Genomic DNA, 18,539 nt, shown 5'->3' on the forward strand with positions numbered 1-18,539 from the left:
GAAAAGAAACCTACTAACTCTCTAACCTGTTCTAAGTGACTGCTGCAGGAATGAGGTCTTGCTTATTGGAATGGTTTGTGTGACAGGATGCCTTCCTTTGGCTATGCCATCCAAGTATGCCTATGGTTTTTGTATGCGATGTTATTTCCCATTTATGCTCAGCCCATGGACCCTAGGGATGTAAGGTTTGTCCCTGGGTGCCCTGCCTGCTACTAAATATATTCCTTTGTCCCTGAGGAAAGCATCTAGTATATTCCCTTAATGTGAAGAAAATTTAAAATGTGGCTGTCAAAAATACTTTTTAAAAAGTTAAAAAGACGACTTTCACACAGAGAGGAAATGGGCATGTGTCAAAGATTTCTTTAACTCATTAATGAGAGAACTAACAGAATGGGAAAGCTGCTTCCCAGAGAATTCAAAAGACTGAATTCAACCCAATGAAAGATAAGATGTTGGAATAAGATTACTAAATAAGATTAAAAAACCAGTTAATGACCTACAGGGCAATAAAACTATAACCATAATCTTTTTATGGTAGACCAAAGTTATCTGTACTACTTCCCAACAAAAAAGAAAGAAAAAAAAATACGAGTTAACCTGTAACTTACCACAATCTGGATCCTAATCCGTGGTTAAAAATAAGTGAGACAAAGGAATATCTCCCTAGAGAATCAAATACACCTTGCATGGGCCTTTTTGACAATGCACCAATAGGACAAGGAAAGAACATGCCATCATCCTTTGCCTTGACAGTGCTTTCTACTAATTCTTTGAGTAGAGTCCTCTTTCTACTCTGGTAATAAAAATGACCACAAGTAATAATTCTCCTGGTTTCCTTTACTAGACAGTACCCAGAGATCAGCACAGAGGGAAGCCGGTCAGAGGACAGCCTGGAGAGCAGGGAGCAGAGGCTGTTCTGGCATGAAGATTCGAAGCCTGGAACATTAGTCTGAACTGCCGTCGGACCTCTGGGCCAAGCGCTGCGTCCTCACACTAGTGTGCCTTGCAAAATGTGTTGTCTTCCTAGAAAGCTGTTCGGCTCTAGAAAGCTAAAGGCATCCGAGGTCCAAGAGAGGACTTACTGGCCCTGGAAGGGAGTCCCCCACGGAGGCTGAGCCTGCCTGTGCCGGGTCCCTGAACGACTTGCCTTCCCCCCTTCGGGGCACTCACCCAACAGAGCCAGGTGGAACTGTGGCCAAGGGAGGACTCAGCCTCAATCGGTAGCAAGCACTTTTTAAGGGAATAAAAGTTGTTGAAGGCAAACCGCAAAACTGTGACCAGTGCGTTCAGGGTCTCCAGTAGGAAGGAAGGACGGGAAATTGCAGAGCACAATTCAGAATGATGAGAAAAGGGAAAGCAGAAGCTCCTTAGTCATTACTCACCTTCAGAAAGTTTGGGTTTGTGAGCCGGCGAGGAGTCACTTGCTCTCTCTACCCGCATCTGAACCATTTAGACAGTATTGGAAAATTACTTGAAGAGAAGCTGGATTCTCATGAAGTTCGGAATGAGTTGTAAATGTTTCTAGGATATTATAAAGAGTGATGGTTTTCATAAGCCCCGTAAAATGGGTTCTGGAGAGACTTATTGCTGTAGCATCCTGTAATATAACTTTATGGTAGCAGATTGGGAAAAACAAAGCAGCCCACTGAATAATTGACAAACTCTGCTTGGAGAATATTCTAAGGTACAATATTATTGGGTCCCTTTTTTCTTTCTGTACCAGTGGCCTGATGGGTTATATTATTCAGGCTGGTGACTCTCCCATTTGGCTGCCATTGGAAATGGCAGACCTGTTATGGAAAGTGTTTCTAATCCAGAGTTTGAAAAAGTACTTTAAGGTAATACAGAAAGAACCCAAAACAAAATGAAATGAAAAAAAAAAAAAAAAAAAAAAAGCCACAGCATTGTTGATGAATTGCGTGCCTTAAAATGGTGAACATTAGAAAAGTAAGTGTATTGTCCAGATTCCGCAGGCGGGGGGGGGGGGGGTTCTAAGTCACCAAATGACAAAAACAAGATTAGTCATTAAAAAAAACAAAAACAGAAAAAAACTCCAAGCTGAAGTAGATTTAATTATGAGGCTAAAACTACCTCATACTTTACTCCGAAGAACTAATTAGCTATGGTTTATTGTAGTGTGTTTTTTACAAAAACAAAAGACAAAAGAAAACAAAAAACAAATATTTCCGTATTCTAGATTGCTCTTTTTTTGTCATCTTCACTCTGCTTCAATATTCCATAAAAGGTGCTCCCTTCCCCCCTTTTATACAGGTTTCATGTTCATATTGTGAATAGAGAAGTTTCTGAACAACTTTTTTGGAACATTTTCTATCTATATTCCAAAGCATGTAATATATACATAAAGATGATTTGTTAAACTGGTCCTTAGTCATTTGTATCATTAAATATGAAGTTTGGGGGAAAAATTTGGAACAAACAAGAAGACATGCAAAAAAACCAAGTTATTCCTTTTTGCATATTTGTATAGCCTTCTAGAAACAGAAATACCCTTTTGCATATTCTTTTACTGTTCTGACTTTTTAAGACCTATTATTTTTTTTACATAGGTCAATAAAAACTGAAGGTGTGCTACTGAAAATGTTTACGTCTTCTTCCATTACATTCAGGGTTCAAAGCAGTTTAAAGTGCTCTACGTCAAGTAATCATGTTGGACAAGATGGCAGATTTTCAGTTATTAGTATTATGATATTCTATTGATGCCAAAATGCACATTTTTTCATATTTACATCTTTGAAATCAGGATACATCTTTTGATGGATGGCATGCTCTCAGTGAATTGGCAGTGTTTTTTTCTTTCTTAGTGCTCCATAAAATAATGCTGTGTCTCACAATAAAGTTGTCTTAGAATTGATGAAATACGGTAGTTTATTGCCTCACTGAGGATGACAGATGTGGATTTTTAGGCTTCCTAATCTCACGAATGTTGTTTATTTGTAACAAGTCATTCATCCTAGTTTTGCCGACTGCCAACCAGGTCTTTTAAATTCAAGAAAATGTTTCATCTGACATCTATTTATCCTGCACAATGGGGACAAGGGAACGGGAAATGAAATGTAGGAAGACTTTCATATTTCTCTGCAAGTATCTCAGATGGAAATAACCTTCTGTTCAAGAAAGGGGATGCTCAGAATTACAAATACACTTCAAAAGAGCACATGGAACTTGGCTCCCAAATGGTTAAAAAAAAAGATACAGAAATGGAGTGGCCCTGCTGTATGATTTTTTTCCCCCTATCTTTTTATGAAAACCTCTCTCCAGCACCTTTGGTATGTTTATTAATAACCAAAACATGGCAGGGGTAAATTATTCAACATAACCCATCGATCTGTTTTCTTATTACAAGGTGTCATATCTTCCTGATAAAAATTTTACATGCAAAAAAAAATTTTTTTAATTCAAACACACAGCAGATACATAACATAAGAATATTACTGTGCCCTGGGAGCCTAATGTGACCAGATGTAAGGATTGGTCATTTATTTTCTGTTAGTTCACATTTTCTCCTATGCATATAGTAGTGTTTTTAAAACAGCGTATTACAAGGACAGTTTACAACTTGTTTTTTTCACCTCGTGTAGCTTGGACCTCTCTGTATCAATATATATGGATCTACCTCATAAAGATGTATATTTTACAAGGTGGATTTTTTTTTAATCGCCTCACCTTCCTACTGTTCATATTTTTTCTATATTTCAGAAAATTCTTCCAAATTCTTTCTTGTACTCATAGAAGCTTAACGTTACAAGTAATAAAGATTCCAGAATTGTTTCAAACTGTTAGTTTGGCCTGTTCTTAGGAACAAAGGTTCAGACTGAAGAGTTCCTTCAAATCTTAGTGCTTCAAAGCATTTGGAAGTGGAGTAATGACTTGGTGCAGGACAGTAGAAAAGTTGAGATGATTTTCTAGAGTAATTTCCAAAGGATCAAATGGTAAAAGACAAGTTTTTTTTTAATGTTCAACTATTGTGGCCTCTAGTTCTGTGAAGACAAAAATAAATTGCCAAGGAAAACATGTTAATTTAAAAAATGAACTCCTAGGGAAGTGGAAAAAACAAATAGATACAAAGATATACATTCCTACTCATTATTAGATTTATCGGACATAAAACTACTCTGTCGAGTCATAATCACAGATCCTAAACACTTTCTGAACTGAACTTCGATTTACGTTCCGCTAACAGTTTCTTAACTCCCCGTGTTCCTCACTTAAGTTAACACACGGCGTTCTGTTAGTTTCAGGTGTACAATCCATTGATCCAACAATTCCACGTACGACTCAGGGCTCACGGTCTCAGGGGCGTCTGGATCACCCTCTGAGTACCGCGAACCTGGAGCTCTGCACAGTAGGTTCCCATCCGTGCGTGTTAGTAAGGCAAGTCGTTCATCATTCCCTGTGACCTCACAAGATGTGGAGATACAGTTCATCTCCAAAGAGAAAAATCTGTTTAACACAGAAACGGAGCCCGGCAGGGATGCAAGACTTAACCCATCCTTCTTCCAACTTTCTGCTCAAGCCCTTTGCCTCTCGCGTTCTTCATGTTTCCCACTCCAGTCCAGTCCCCTCCTCTGGGTCCTCATCGGACTCTCCTGCCTCCTCTCCACCCCACATCCTTGTGCCATCCCAGAAAAGCAAGAAAATAAGCATGTGCTGCTACAAAACTGAGTTGGCATTCATAGATTTCTGGGCCAGTGTGTGCCAAGCTGGTGTGAAGTGCTGTGTGTAGGAGCTGCTCTAATCCCTACCACGGCAGCAGGGCAGGGACTTGATGTTGTCTTCATGTTACTGGAGCTGTTTTGGGAAGGGCAAGTCATTTGTCAGAAGTCATGTGGCTCTTGGGAGAAAAGCAGGAAATAGATTTTGATTTGTCCAACACCAAATCCTAAATTAATTGCACTCTTGTTCCAAGAACAATTTCTCTACAGTCAGGGTAGCAAACAAGATTTTTAGAAAAAATCCATTTAGGGGCACCTGGGTGATTCAGTTGGTTAAGCGACTGACTCTGAGTTTCAGCTCAGGTCGGGATCTCAGGATGCTGGAATCAAGCCCTGCGTCGGGCTCCATCCACACTTAGTGTTGGGTCTGCTTGGGACATTCTCTCCAGCCCTCCCCATGTGATATCTCTCAAATAAATCTTGAAAAAACAAAAAAACAAAAAACGTGGGGCGCCTGGGTGGCTCAGTGGTTAAGCCGCTGCCTTCGGCTCAGGTCACGATCTCAGGGTCCTGGGATCGAGTCCCGCATCGGGCTCTCTGCTCAGCAGGGAGCCTGCTTCCTCCTCTCTCTCTCTCTCTGCCTGCCTCTCTGCCTACTTGTGATTTCTCTCTGTCAAATAAATAAATAAAATCTTAAAAAAAAAAAAAAAACGTGTGTGTGTGTTGTGTGTGCGTGTGTGTGTGTGTCTGTGTGTGTGTAATGAAATTGAATGAATATATGCTAAGCTCAGCTGTCCTTGCCTTTTTTTTTTCTTCCTATTACCAGTGGCAAAAAGGCAGAGGCAGGCCTCAGGCTGAATATGGGTGAAGATAACCCTTATCTGGGTTCCTACCCAGCCTTGCAGCCTGGCAGGCGGCATTATATATTGCTATGTGAGCTCATCAGTGGACCAAGTACATTTGTTAACTTCTTTTCAAGTCAATAAAATGTCTCACACCAGTGAATATACTTGTTACAATCACAGATAACCATAATGAGCTAAATATTGATCAGTAGCACTGAAAATATCTAACGATCTTTCTCCAGCTCTGATGGTTCAGGGCAGTATGATAATATGAGGTTTATATGCTCTGCTATCATGACCCTGAGGAGTCCTCTCAGAATTGACCTCTATCAGATGTATGTGCCTGGGGGGCTTTCCCTCTTGATTGTCCTTGGAAAGAGTGAATCTGGGATTAATCTATTAGAATCCGAGCCCAGTGCCAGAAAAATCCTTCTAATACTTCCAACCTTTTCTACTTTTGATGCCTCATTGAGTCTATCTCCCCTGCAAAAGAAAATGGGAACTATGCATCAAAATTTGTTTTTGCAATACCTAGCTGATTAGTAACATCAACACACACACAAACATGTTTTCTCCCTTTTCTTTTGCTTTTGAATATCAGCAGTCTTGACAAGAGTGGTGATTGGGACCAAGGGAATGGGGGTGGGAGCTGACCTAACTGCTGAGTTTTAAATAATTATCTCTTCTTAAATGCTTGTTATACTTAAGAAATGTCCAAGGATTAAAAGTTCTGTGATTTCCAATTACGCTGTACCAGCAGCTATGGGGCATTTAGAAATATGAATGTGTTGCTGTATTTTAGAGTCCCTCAATGACTTGGAAATACTACTGGTGTATAGGGTCCAGGGACGTTAACCAGATATTAGGCATGGGATGGTCCCACGCAACAAATAGTTGTTCTACCCAAACTGCCCAAAGTGACCCCACTGAGAAACCCTGGGGGTCTTACTAGGAAAACGTGTTAAATCCAGTTGTATGGGTGCTGCCTTCCTGTGTTTAAAGCAGAGATTTCTCAGTTCCGAAAAGAAGAAAGGGAAAAGTAAGGGAGATGATTGTTTCCTGAGGATGGGGGAGAGATTGTATCTGAGCTGAAAAGGCATATATCCAACAAATACTAGAACACCAACAAGGGTCACAGGCAGTGAGGATAGAATGTTCACCTGCAGCATTCTAGGCAGTGAGGATAGAATGTTCACCTGCAGCTGGCTGTCCGATCAATGAGGGAGAAACAGAAGGGACCAATGTGATGTTTCGAAGCTTCATTAGTCTTCTGAAAGCCGAGCATGGTGAGAAAAGAAAGAATGGAGATGATCGCCTAGGTTGCGGGGACACAATGGGGCCTTTGGGGAGGTGACGCTTCATCCAAGGCTTGGGCAGGAAGAGAAGGTCCGGTTAAGCAAGAAGGAAAAAGAGCTCTCCCACGGTTAGGAGAATGTCACCACAGGGGCTCCTGGGTGGCTCAGTCAGAAAAGCGTCTGACTCTTGATTTCAGCTCAGGTCATGATCTTACAGGTCAGGAGGTCAAGTCCTGCATCAGGCTCTGCACTAGCCATGGAGCCTGATTAAGATTCTGTCCCACCCCCCCTCTCTCTCATCCTCTCCTTCTGTCCCTCCCTCTCTTAAAAAGAAAAGAGAGAGAATGTTACCGTGGCATCACCAAAACCCTAAAGCTAGAAGCAACTTAGCCAGTTTCAGAAACTAAAAGAATAGAAGGACATATTATTCCCGGATGGAAGAAATACAGGTAATTATATTGGCAAAAAAAAAAAAAAAAAAAAGCTGCCAGGCCACCTAGGTGGCTCAGATGGTTAAGCATCCAACTCTTGGTTTGGGCTCTGGCCCTGATCTCAGTGTTGTGGGATTGAGGCCAGCATGGGGATCCTCACTCAGCGCACAGTAAGCTTGTCCCCCTCCCCCGCCCACCCTTCCCCCCACCACTCAAATAAATAAGTAAAATCTTTAAAAAAGAAATGTGCCATTTTTGAGTTCTCACTATAGTCCCAACAATGGGCTAAGTGCTGTCATTTGATTTACTCCTTCCTACAACTGTGTGACAAAGGTGGTCTGAGCCCAGAAAAAGATATAAAGAGAGAGGTTCAGAAAGATGACCACGGCCTCGGTTACCAGACCCCGGAGTAAGTTGTAAAGCTGAAATTCAAGCCATCTTTGTCGGACCAAATCTCATGCTGTGATATTATACAAAAGCCGTTGATCACCAAACAACCTCTCTTAAATGGAAAAAAAAAGAAAAGAAGAGAAAAGAGAAAGGAAGGCGCAAACCAAAGAGCTGCCCCGGGAGGAAGAAGGAGGGACGGTCAATGGGAGGGATGGAAATCTGATCCGCAAGATGGAAATAGGGGAAAAGACCGTCTTGGGCGGACTGCCGTGTGCGGGTGTTCAAGATAGGCCGGTCGGACAGTTCTGATCAGGGTGTGGCTTGACGATGTTCCTAATGAAGGGCCAGCTGGGGGAGAATTATCTTTGCAAAGAGGGTGGAGGAAAAGAGCAAAACGTTTGGGGAATGGACTCTAAAGGTCAGTGGGTTGGTCTTGAATACTGAATTAAACTAGCATTTCAACCTCCCACCCCTGCTCCTTTGCAACCCAAACACTTAACATTCCCTAGAAATCCATTCTTGACGGTGGCCTCCCCTCGTTTTCAAAAGAAATGGGCTCCCTAAAGAGATCAAAGATTGGAAGCCAAAGTGAGAAAGATCTCATCAGGCAAACTAGCAACCCAGGACTGGGAAGGACACTCTTCTCAGCCCTTCAATTACCAGAAGACAGTGGGCGTCTGCGTAGACATCACCATCTTAATCAAGCGGTAGTTAAATGTGTGGACTTGGAAGTCAGGCAGACCTGGAGACGGGCTGCCGGGCTCGAAATCAATGCCAGCCTCACTTCTTGCTGAACCCTACAAACTTGGGTAAGTTTTCTAACCTCTCCAGGCCTCAGTTTCCCCACTAGTCCCCTTCACACAAGGGTATTTGGGGGCCGAGCAAGACACTGCATGTAATGGTGAAGCACACGTCATCTCTATCAGGTGCTTCATGAGATAAATTATTTCCTGGGCACCATATTGGAATTTTTTTTCTTTTTTAATCCTTTCATCCTTATATCTCATCAGGCAAACTAGCAACTCAGTTGCTAGTTTATTACATTTATTACATTTTACTACATTTATTAGATGTAATAAATCTACCATTATTAATCCCAGACAGAAGCTCGGGGAAGTTGAGAAACTCAGGGAGGTTGAGTGCTTTGCTCAAGTTACATATCTCAAAGGTACCCAGGCCTGGAATGCAACTCAAAAATGCATCAAACAGAACCCTTTAGCCTATGCAATCAAGCCGATTAAGGTGTTTTCCAGACTTTTCAGCCACAGCTCCCCTGCAAGCCCTGGACTAGGGCGATGTGCGCTTGCAAAAGCCAGGGAGTGAGTGTCTGCTTAAACTGGGTGCCCAGCTGCCTGACTTGCTTCATCCCGGGGCGTGGCCCTGCTGCTGGCTCAAGGATTGCACCTGCCTTTTTATGTGCAGAAGAACACAAATTAGCCACCAGCAGAGGGGCCAGATTCTGCAAATGAACATCAAAATGCTAGGTTCAATTAAAAAAAGAAAAAAAAAAAACAGCTCTAACTGCCAATATTTTGTCATTTACTAAAAAAGAAAAAGGTAGATACAGGACATTTAGGGCACCCTGGAAAAACTCACCGAGGGACACCAAACAAAATCATTAAATTCAGAACATGTACCATAGATATGGGACACGTGGCAATCCCATTCGCCAGGCCACTGCCCCCTGGCAGGTGGGGGCAAATAATAGATGCTTGAGAAGCTCTTGTAGACGGTTTTCCAGAAAGATCTGTGTCACACCTTCCCGCTCCAGGTAGAGGTTTGCCCTGCTCAAGCCAGGGTGTTTCTTCAGACCAGAAGCTTTCTAGATCAGGCCCAGTTTTGTCTGAAAACATGCAGAAAATGCGTGGGAGCTCTCCCCGCAGAGCATGACCGAAAAAATTACCGTTCCTAAACCGTACTTTTCCTCTGGCGGAGCATTCTGGTTCCTGCAAAATTGGTCAATGAGGACCCCTAGAGGCAGGCTTAGATCATCACAGGCAGCCGGTTTCTAACAGGCCTCCCGGTGATACTGATTTAAAATCCTATGTGTACTAACAAGTTTCAGCAGTCTTGCAGGGGGAAAAAAATCAATTTTGAGTGTCTGGGACACCTTGATTTACTAGCTGTGTCTTCTTGGGGAAATCGTTGTAAATTTTTTAAAACGTCATTTTTCTCTAAAATAGGAAATAGTAATTCTAGCAATCTCAGAGTATTGTAAAAATTCAATAAAACTGACTTAAGGAAGTTAGCACAATGCCACGGACACAGAAAACCTTCATAAATGTTTCTTGTCATTACTGTCTCCAATATGACACTACAAGGCTGTGTAATATAAGAACGTTGTTCTTAACAATATTTACTATTATTAAATTTAAATATTAATACAATTGAAAGAGTAAATATTATTAATATTTAAGATTCATTGAATGCCAGGGCCAGGATTTGGGTGAAGTGATTGAGCTTCTCGCTTAGGTGCAAAAGTGTAAAGGGCCATCGGAAAACCCATTTGACAAGATAAATAATATTTTAATGCAGTCTTTTTAAAGAATTGAAACGTAGGCAAAGAAAATTCACGATGAACAAAATGTTAACGCTTTAAAGAAGGGCAAGTTCAGTGTTACCGGTCATTCCTTTTTCCTCGGGATCCATCATGGCTCAGCACCACACTGAAGTGTGCGAGCGCTTAAACCTGACTAGCAGAGGAGGCCAGTGTTCTATATACCCATTTTACAGATAAGGAAACAGAAACCCAGAGGAGCTGCTCAGATATATTGCCCACATAATCAACTAGAGGGCCAGCAATCTCCCCCAGGTCTGAATGATTCTGCCCCCTTTCTATCTTGTTCATACTTTTCATTCACGAAGTGATGCGGGCTCAAGGTTCTCTACCCCACTGTATAATTCCACTTATACCGTATTTAGAGTTGCCAGATCTAGCGAATTAAAGGGAGGCCAGTTAAGTGTGTAGTTGAGATAAACCACAAATAATTTTTAGTGTGTGCCTGGGTGGCTCAGTGGGTTGAGCCTTTGCCTTTGTTTCGGGTCATGGTCTCGGGGTCCTGGGGTTGAGCCCCGTGTTGGGCTCTCTGCTCAGTGGAGAGCCTGCTTCCCCCTCTCTTTCTCTGCCTGCCTCTCTGCCTACTTGTGATCTCTGTCTGTCAAATAAATAAATGAAATCTTAAAAAAAATAATTTTTAGTGTGTGTATGTCCCGTGCATACCCTTCATTTTCTCTAGCAGCTCTCCTCCCCACCCCATCACCAAAGAGACCAGACATTTTAATAAACAGAACTCACAGTTTCAAAATGGAATAAGTCTGCTGGATTGATCCTGTCATTTCTGTGCTGAGGACAGATCAGCAATGAAAAATGGCTTTGATAGAGTTACAAGCTCTCCCCACCCCCAATAAAATAGAAAACTGACTTAGTATCTTCGTTTAAAGGCAAAGGGACCGTTTGAGCCTCATTTGGCCTTATGAAGCCCTTCTTTTGGTCTTTACCGTGATGTTCTAAGATAAGAAATCACAAACTTGAGTTGAAGTAAAACAAACAAAATGCTTTAGGTGTTCTGGGTCGCATGTCCCGCAAATGCTATTTGTTATTTTGAGATCTCTGGCTCCAGGAGCCATAAAGTGTTTCCTTGGCAGAATAATATTCCAAACCCTAATGATTTGCTTCCATTCATAGCACAATGAAGATGACTGAGAACGAATGAAATTTGTTCTCTACAAAAAACTGGTAATCACGTCGCCGACCTGTAGCTAAACCATTTGCAAATTTCACCCCTTTAGAGCTCAGTAAATTGAATATATTGTCAGAAAGTATTTCTTCTAATAATGTTACTGCATGCAGATGAAGAAGGAGAAAAATATATCAAGGCTTACCTGAACTTTAAGCACTTTTTGAATTATTAGGTTTTTAATTACATAAGAGTGAATCATTTAAACCTGTCAGTGGATTCTTAGCAAATTGCATAACTTGAACAACCATTTCACTTTCTAATTCACACCCTACCTACCCAGTGAAAACTTCCTAGCTCCCTCCCAGATTAATACAGGTGTGCGTGTGTGTGTCCATGCACACACACATACATGCCTGTGCTTACCCTCTACCGCCTTCAATCTGGGAGCTCTTAGAGATCAAGGACCATATCTTATTTAAATATGTATTCCATTTAGAACCTAAAATTAATTCTTTATCTAGCAAAGTCTTGTGGAATTGCATGGTATACACACGTTGGATGGGTTTGCTAGGGCTGCATAAACAGAGAACCACAAACTGCGTGACTTAAACAAAAATGTACTCTCATGTTTCTGGAGTCTGAGATGGGGTGGGGGCAGAGTCCGTTCCTGCCGAGGCTATGAGAGGGACTCTTCTCTAACTCCCCCACCCCCATGTGGCACCTGAAATATGAAAGTGACAAGAAGGCACATTGACTTCCCACTCCTTATGTTTCCATGGAAGGAATTAAGCTAGGCTTGTGCAGGCTCTGTCTATCCAGGAAGCTGAAAAAGAAAACATACTGGTACTCCAGCCTGACAACAGACTGGCTACGGAATGTTTGAGGGTAAACCCCACTACTGATTTTGTTTTCAATGGTCAGGTGATGCTACTACTATGCACCATGGGGCAGGAGAACAAGTGAGCTACAGCTGCTTGCGCCTTCCCTTCACCTGAGAATCCTCTTCATCCTTTTTTAGTGTGCCTGCCCCTAGATCAGGAACATTCGGCAGTTCCCAGCCCTGGGGTAGCCATAGTTTCTCTGCGCAGGATCACCAAGGGAGAGACCCGCCATTATCCGGAGCTGCTTGCAGAGTTCCAGGTAGGGGATTGTTGGTTAACCTGAAGCCTGCATCCCCGGGAGCCTCCTTAACATGCAGGCTCCAATTCAGGAGGTCCGAGGCCAGGAGTCTGACCTGCATATTTTTTAAAAATTTTATTTATTTATTTGACACACCAAGAGCAAGAGCGCGAGCACTCAAGAGGGGGAGCGGCAGGCAGAGGGAAAGGGAGAAGCGAGCTCCCTGCAAAGCAGGGAGCCTGGTGATGCGGGGCTCCATCCCACGACCCCAGCATCATGACCTAAGCCACCCAAGCCTCCCTTGACCTGCATCTTGAATGCATTCCCATGCACACCTTTGTTTCTTGTCCATGGTCCACATTAAGTCGCAAGATGGCGCCATCTTAAAACCATCCCTTCTGATCCAGCTTTTGTCTGTTACACACACATATATATTTTACTTTCCTATATGACACTGGCGTGCTTTGCTGAATTTGAGGGGAAAAGGGGGTAGCATTTATTAGAAACACCCTAAAACTCCAGTAACTTAACTGGTCTTCACCTTTATAATGATTCATAAATACTAATGTAGTGCCCATATATTAAATCTTAAACGCACAGCTGCCCAGGTGACAGTGATTCTTCATCGGGGATCTGCCTACACCATTATCACAAGTATTCTGCTAAAGTTGCTAGAGCCCCTGTGACTTCAAGGCCCAGCTCTGACACCTGCTAGCCCTGTGACCTTGAAAAAGTCACTGGGCTTCTTTAAGAATCTATTTTCTTGGTGCACCTGGGTGGCTCAGTGGGTTAAAGCCTTTGCCTTTAGCTCAGGTCATGATCTCAGGGTCCTGGGATCCAGCCCTGCATAGGGCTTTCTGCTCGGTGGCGAGCTTGCTTCCTCCTCTTTCCCTCTCTGCCTGCTTGTGATCTCTCTCTGTCAAATAAATTTAAAAAAAAAAAAAAAAAGGAAGAAGAATCCATTTTCTCTCCTCCCTTCCAAGGATTGACGTGCAGTTTAAGGATGGTGCGTACAATGTGCATGGTGCATGACATGCTCAGAGTAAACACACATTGTATGCTAGTGGGAGTGGTGATTTTGCTATTTCATGACCTGACTGCCTAAGGTATCACTGATGGATCCAGGGGTGCATGCCTGACCTAAGCCAGGGCACTCACATCCCCTCTGAAGAATTTGAAATTGGGAAGTGAAAATATCAGAGACTGGGTGGTATCAACATTTGACATTTGAATCTTTCTGCTAAAAAGCTGTCAGAGGACCAGCAGGATGAGCATCACCTGAGAGCAGGTTACTCGACACATAATCTCAGGGTCCAGCCCAGACCGACTGAATAAGGATCCATTTTTTTTTTTAAAGATTTTATTTATTTATTTGTCATAGAGAAGTGAGAGCAAGCACAGGCAGACAGAGTGGCAGGCAGAGGCAGAGGGAGAAGCAGGCTCCCCGCCAAGCAAGGAGCCCGATGTGGGACTTGATCCCAGGACGCTGGGATCATGACCTGAGCCGAAGGCAGCCGCTTAACCAACTGAGCCACCCAGGCGTCCCTAAGGATCCATTTTTAATAAGGTGCACATTACAGCTTGAGACACACTTAGAGGAAAGTCTCTTATTCTCTTGGAAGGCATCTCTGTGATCTTTGCATCTTCTTACCTGCATATACAAATACAGATATTTATAAAATATTCTCAAAGAATGCCTTATCTTGTCTTTTTTAAAGATTTTATTTATTTACTTGACAGAGATCACAGGTAGGCAGAGAAGCAGGCAGAGAGAGAGCGCGAGAGGAAGAAGCAGGCTCCCTGCTGAGCAGAGAGCCAATGCAGGGCTCGATCCCAGGACCCTAAGATCATGAACTGAGCCAAAGAGAGAGGCTTAACCCACTGAGCCACCCAGGTGCCTACTTATCTTGGTTAAGCCTGAGCTAGCTCTAGTTCATCCCTGCTGGTTGCAACCTCCAAATCTCCATAGGATTGCAGACCATATTCTGGATGTTAGAGCTTTTCCACCATATCCTATAATGAAGATGAACCTAGACATGGAAGAGAGGTTGGGTTCTAAAGTCAGCCCTTAAGGTAAAAACCGTATCTGGTCAAAATATGCCAGAAAATGGGAATAGAGATGTGCCACGTTAAAAAGCAATACACCGGTTTAAGAGGACCAAGATGGTGAAGGAGCAGGAGACCTAGCTTTTTGTCTGGTCCCAGAAATTCAGCTAGATAGTTACCAAACCATTCTAAAGATCTACAAACTCAACAGGAGGTCGAATTAAAGAAGAGCAGCAATTCTGTGAATGGAAAAGCAGTCACTTTCTGGAAGGTAGGACGTGCAGAGAAGTGAATCCGAGATGATAGTCATGAACATAGACCCTGAGGGTTATGGGGTGTGGGTAGCCTCCACCAGCCGGCTACATGTGAGTGAGAGAGGGGCAGAGCACAAAATCAGAACTTTTAGAAGTCTGTTCCTTGGAGGGACATTGCTACAGAGACTAAGAGGGGGGTGGGGCCCTTGCGGGGACAGTGTGGTCTCAGGACCTGTGGCATCACAAAAAGACCAGAGTTGTCTGAATGTGGCAAAGCTCCCAGGTATTGGAGCAGGGAAGCCGGACACAGAGACAGAGCCAACGAGGGGGCTCTCAGCTCAGGGTTACCTTAAGCCATGATCATGCACAGTTGGGCCACTGCTCTGCTCATCGATCAGGGACCCCACAAGTGGCAGATCCAGAGAGACTCCCCCCCTCCTCCGGGAAGCAGCACAGCAGCATACTGCAGGAATCTGCTGAGTTTGGAGAGTCTAAACAGGGCTGTGCACCAGAGACAGAAACATGTTGTCACAGTCTAGGTGAGCACAGAGCATGGCTGGAGACCAGGGAGACTGGCGGGACTGAATGCTTTCCTCTGAGGGTAAACTGAGGAGAGGGACCCTGAGCTCTTGGCTCCTATGGGTCAGAGATTGGGAGGCCACTGTCTTCATTCTCCTCCCCCAAAGCTGTATGGAAAGCATTCAGGGAACAAAAGCTCCCAAGAGCAAACGCGAGCAGATTACTTAGCCTGGCCATGAAGAGTTTTGATCAAAAAAGGATGCTGTACTTTATCAAATGTTTTTTCAGCATCTATTGAGAATATCATATGGTTCTTATTCTTTCTTTTATTAATGTATTGTACCACATTGATTGATTTGCGGATGTTGAACCAACCTTGAAGCCCAGGAGTAAATCCCACTTGGTCGTGGTGAATAATCCTTTTAATGTATGTTGGATCCTATTGGCTAGTATTTTGGTAAGAATTTTTGCATCCATGTTCATCAAGGATATTGGTCTATAATTTTTGATGGGGTCATTGTCTCATTTTGGGATCAAGGTAACGCTGGCCTCATAAAATAAGTTTGGAAGTTTTTCTTCCATTTCTATTTTTTGGAACAGTTTCAGGAGAATAGGAATTAATTCTTCTTTAAATGCTTGGTAGAATTCCCCTGGAAGCCATGTGGCCCTGGGCTCTTGTTTGTTGGGAAATTTTTGATGATTGCTTCAATCTTCTTACTGGTTATAGGTCTGTTTAGGTTTTCTGTTTCTTTCTGGTTCAGTTTTGGTAGTTTATACGTCTCTAGGAATGCATCCATTTCTTCCAGATTGTCTAACTCGCTTGCATATAGTTGCTCATAATATGTTCTTATAACTGTTTGTATTTCTTTGGTGCTGGTTGTGATTGATCCTCTTTCGTTAATGACTTTATTAATTTGTGTCCTTTCTCTCTTTTTTTTTAAATAAGTCCGGCTAGAGGTTTATCAATCTTATTAATTCTTTCAAAGAACCAGCTTCTACTTTTATTGATCTGCTCTACTGCTCTTTTGGTTTCTTTTTCATTGATTTCTGCTCTGATTATTATTTCTCTTCTTCCGCTGGGTTTAGGTTTTATTTTCTGTTCTTTCTTCAGCTTCTTTAGGTGTAAGGTTAAGTTGTAGACCTTTCTTGGTTCTGAGGAAGGCTTGTATTGCTTTATATTTTCCTCTAGGGACCACCTTTGCTGCATCCCACAGATTTTGAGCAGTTGTGTTTTCATTTTTATTTGTTTCCATGAATTTTTTTTCATTTCTTCTTTAATTTCCTGTTGACCCCTTCATTCTTTAGTAGGATGCTCTTTGGTTTCCACGTATTTGAGTTCTTTCCAACTTCCCTCTTGTGGTTTAGTTCTAGTTTCAAAGCCCTGTGGTCTGAAAATATGCAGGGAATGCTCCCAATCTTTTGGTACCGGTTGAGACATGATTTGTGACCCAGGGAGAATGTTCCATGTGCCCTAGAGAAGAATGTGTATTCTGTGGCTTTGGGATGGAATGTTCTGAATATATCTGTTATGTCCATGTGGTTCAATGTGTCATTTAAGGCCTTTATTTCCTTGTTGATCTTTTGCTTGGATGATCTGTCCATTTCAGTGAGGGGAATGTTAAAGTCCCCTACTATTATTGTATTATTGTCAATGTGTTTCTTTGATTCTGTTATTAATTGGTTTATATAGTTGGCTGCTCCCATGGTAGGGGCATAGATATTAAAAATTGTTAGAACTTCTTGTTGGATAGAAACTTTAAGTATGATATAGTGTCCCTCCTCATCTCTTATTATAGTTTGGTCTAAAATCTAATTGATCTGATGTAAGAATTGACATCTCAGCTTTCTTCTGATGTCCATTAGCATGGCAAATTGTTTTCCACCCCCTCACTTTCAATCTAGAGGTGTCTTTGGGTCTAAAATGAGTCTCTTGCAGATAGCATTTCAATGGGTCTTGTTTTGGGGTTGTTGTTTTTTTTTTTTAATCCACTCTGATAAATTGTCTTTTGATTGGGGCATTTAGCCCATTTACATTCAGGGTAACTATTGAAAGATATGAATTTGATGTCATTATATTGCCTGTAAGTTGACTGTTATTGTATATTGTCTCTGTTCTTTTCTGTTCTATGTTACTTTTAGGTTCTCTCTTGCTTAGAGGACCCCTTTCGATATCTCTTATAGGGCTTGATGATCACAAATTCTTTTAGTTTTTCTTTTTTTTTTTTTTTTTTTTTTTTTTTTTTTTTAAAGATTTTATTTATTTATTTGACACAGAGAGATCACAAGCAGGCAGAGAGGCAGGCAGAGAGAGAGAGGAGGAAGCAGGCTCCCTGCCGAGCAGAGTGCCCGATGCGGGACTTGATCCCAGGACCCTGAGATCATGACCTGAGCCGAAGGCAGCGGCTTAACCCACTGAGCCACCCAGGCGCCCTCTTTTAGTTTTTCTTTGTCCTGGAAGCTTTTTATCTCTCCTTCTATTTTCAATGATGGTCTAGCTGAATATAGTATTCTTGGCTGCCTATTTGTCTCGTTTAGTACCCTAAATATATATCATGCCAGTCCTTTCTGGCCTACCAGGTCTCTATGGATAGGTCTCCTGTCAATCTAATGTTTCTACCATTCTAAGTTACAGATCTCTTGTCCTGGGCTGCTTTCAGAATTTTCTTTGTCTCTGAGATTTGTAAGTTTTCTTGCTAGATGTCAGGGTGTTAGAAACTGTCTCCCAAAATTTTAAAGAAAGCAAAACTTATATATGTATATGTGTGTGTATGTGTGTGTGTGTGTGTGTGTATAATAAAAACATATATAATATAAAAACATGTAAGTATATATACATATATATGTAAATATGACAAAGGGATGGAATATGGTTGTAAAGATGAAAATTTAAAAAGATTTTTTAAGGGACACCTGGGTGGCTCAGTTGGTTGGACGACTGCCTTCGGCTCAGGTCATGATCCTGGAGTCCCGGGATCGAGTCCCGCATCAGGCTCCCAGCTCCATGGGGAGTCTGCTTCTCTCTCTGACCTTCTCCTCATTCATGCTCTCTCTCACTGTCTCTCTCTCAAGTAAATAAATAAAATCTTTTAAAAAAAAAGATTTTTTAAAAGGAATTTATAAGTTGGTAGATAAAGGAAATAAAAAATTATTAAAAAAAATTAAAAATTATAAAAAAAAATAAAATGCGATCAGGCAAGAGACTAGAACAAAGCCATACACTAGAATTAGGCTATATTTTGGTCTCTTAGAAGAAACTGTATTCCAAATATTAAAAAAAAAAAAATGTG

General features: G+C 42.0%; 1 protein-coding gene across 8 annotated transcripts in view; it reads left to right on the forward strand.

Annotated features, from left to right (window-relative positions):
• Nucleotides 1-2,599, forward strand: part of FRMD4B (FERM domain containing 4B) — a 323,042-nt gene extending 320,443 nt beyond the window's left edge. For all 8 annotated transcript variants that reach the window (XM_082691213.1, XM_082691212.1, XM_082691208.1 and 5 more), the window contains one exon: nt 845-2,599. In XM_082691213.1, the coding sequence (XP_082547339.1) occupies nt 845-953 (109 nt within the window). In that variant the 3' untranslated portion in view covers nt 954-2,599. The remainder of the gene's footprint in view (nt 1-844) is intronic.
• The last annotated feature ends 15,940 nt before the right edge of the window (nt 2,600-18,539 follow it).

This window comes from Mustela nivalis (genome assembly GCF_964662115.1).
Source record: "Mustela nivalis genome assembly, chromosome: 1".
Taxonomy (NCBI): domain Eukaryota; kingdom Metazoa; phylum Chordata; class Mammalia; order Carnivora; family Mustelidae; genus Mustela; species Mustela nivalis.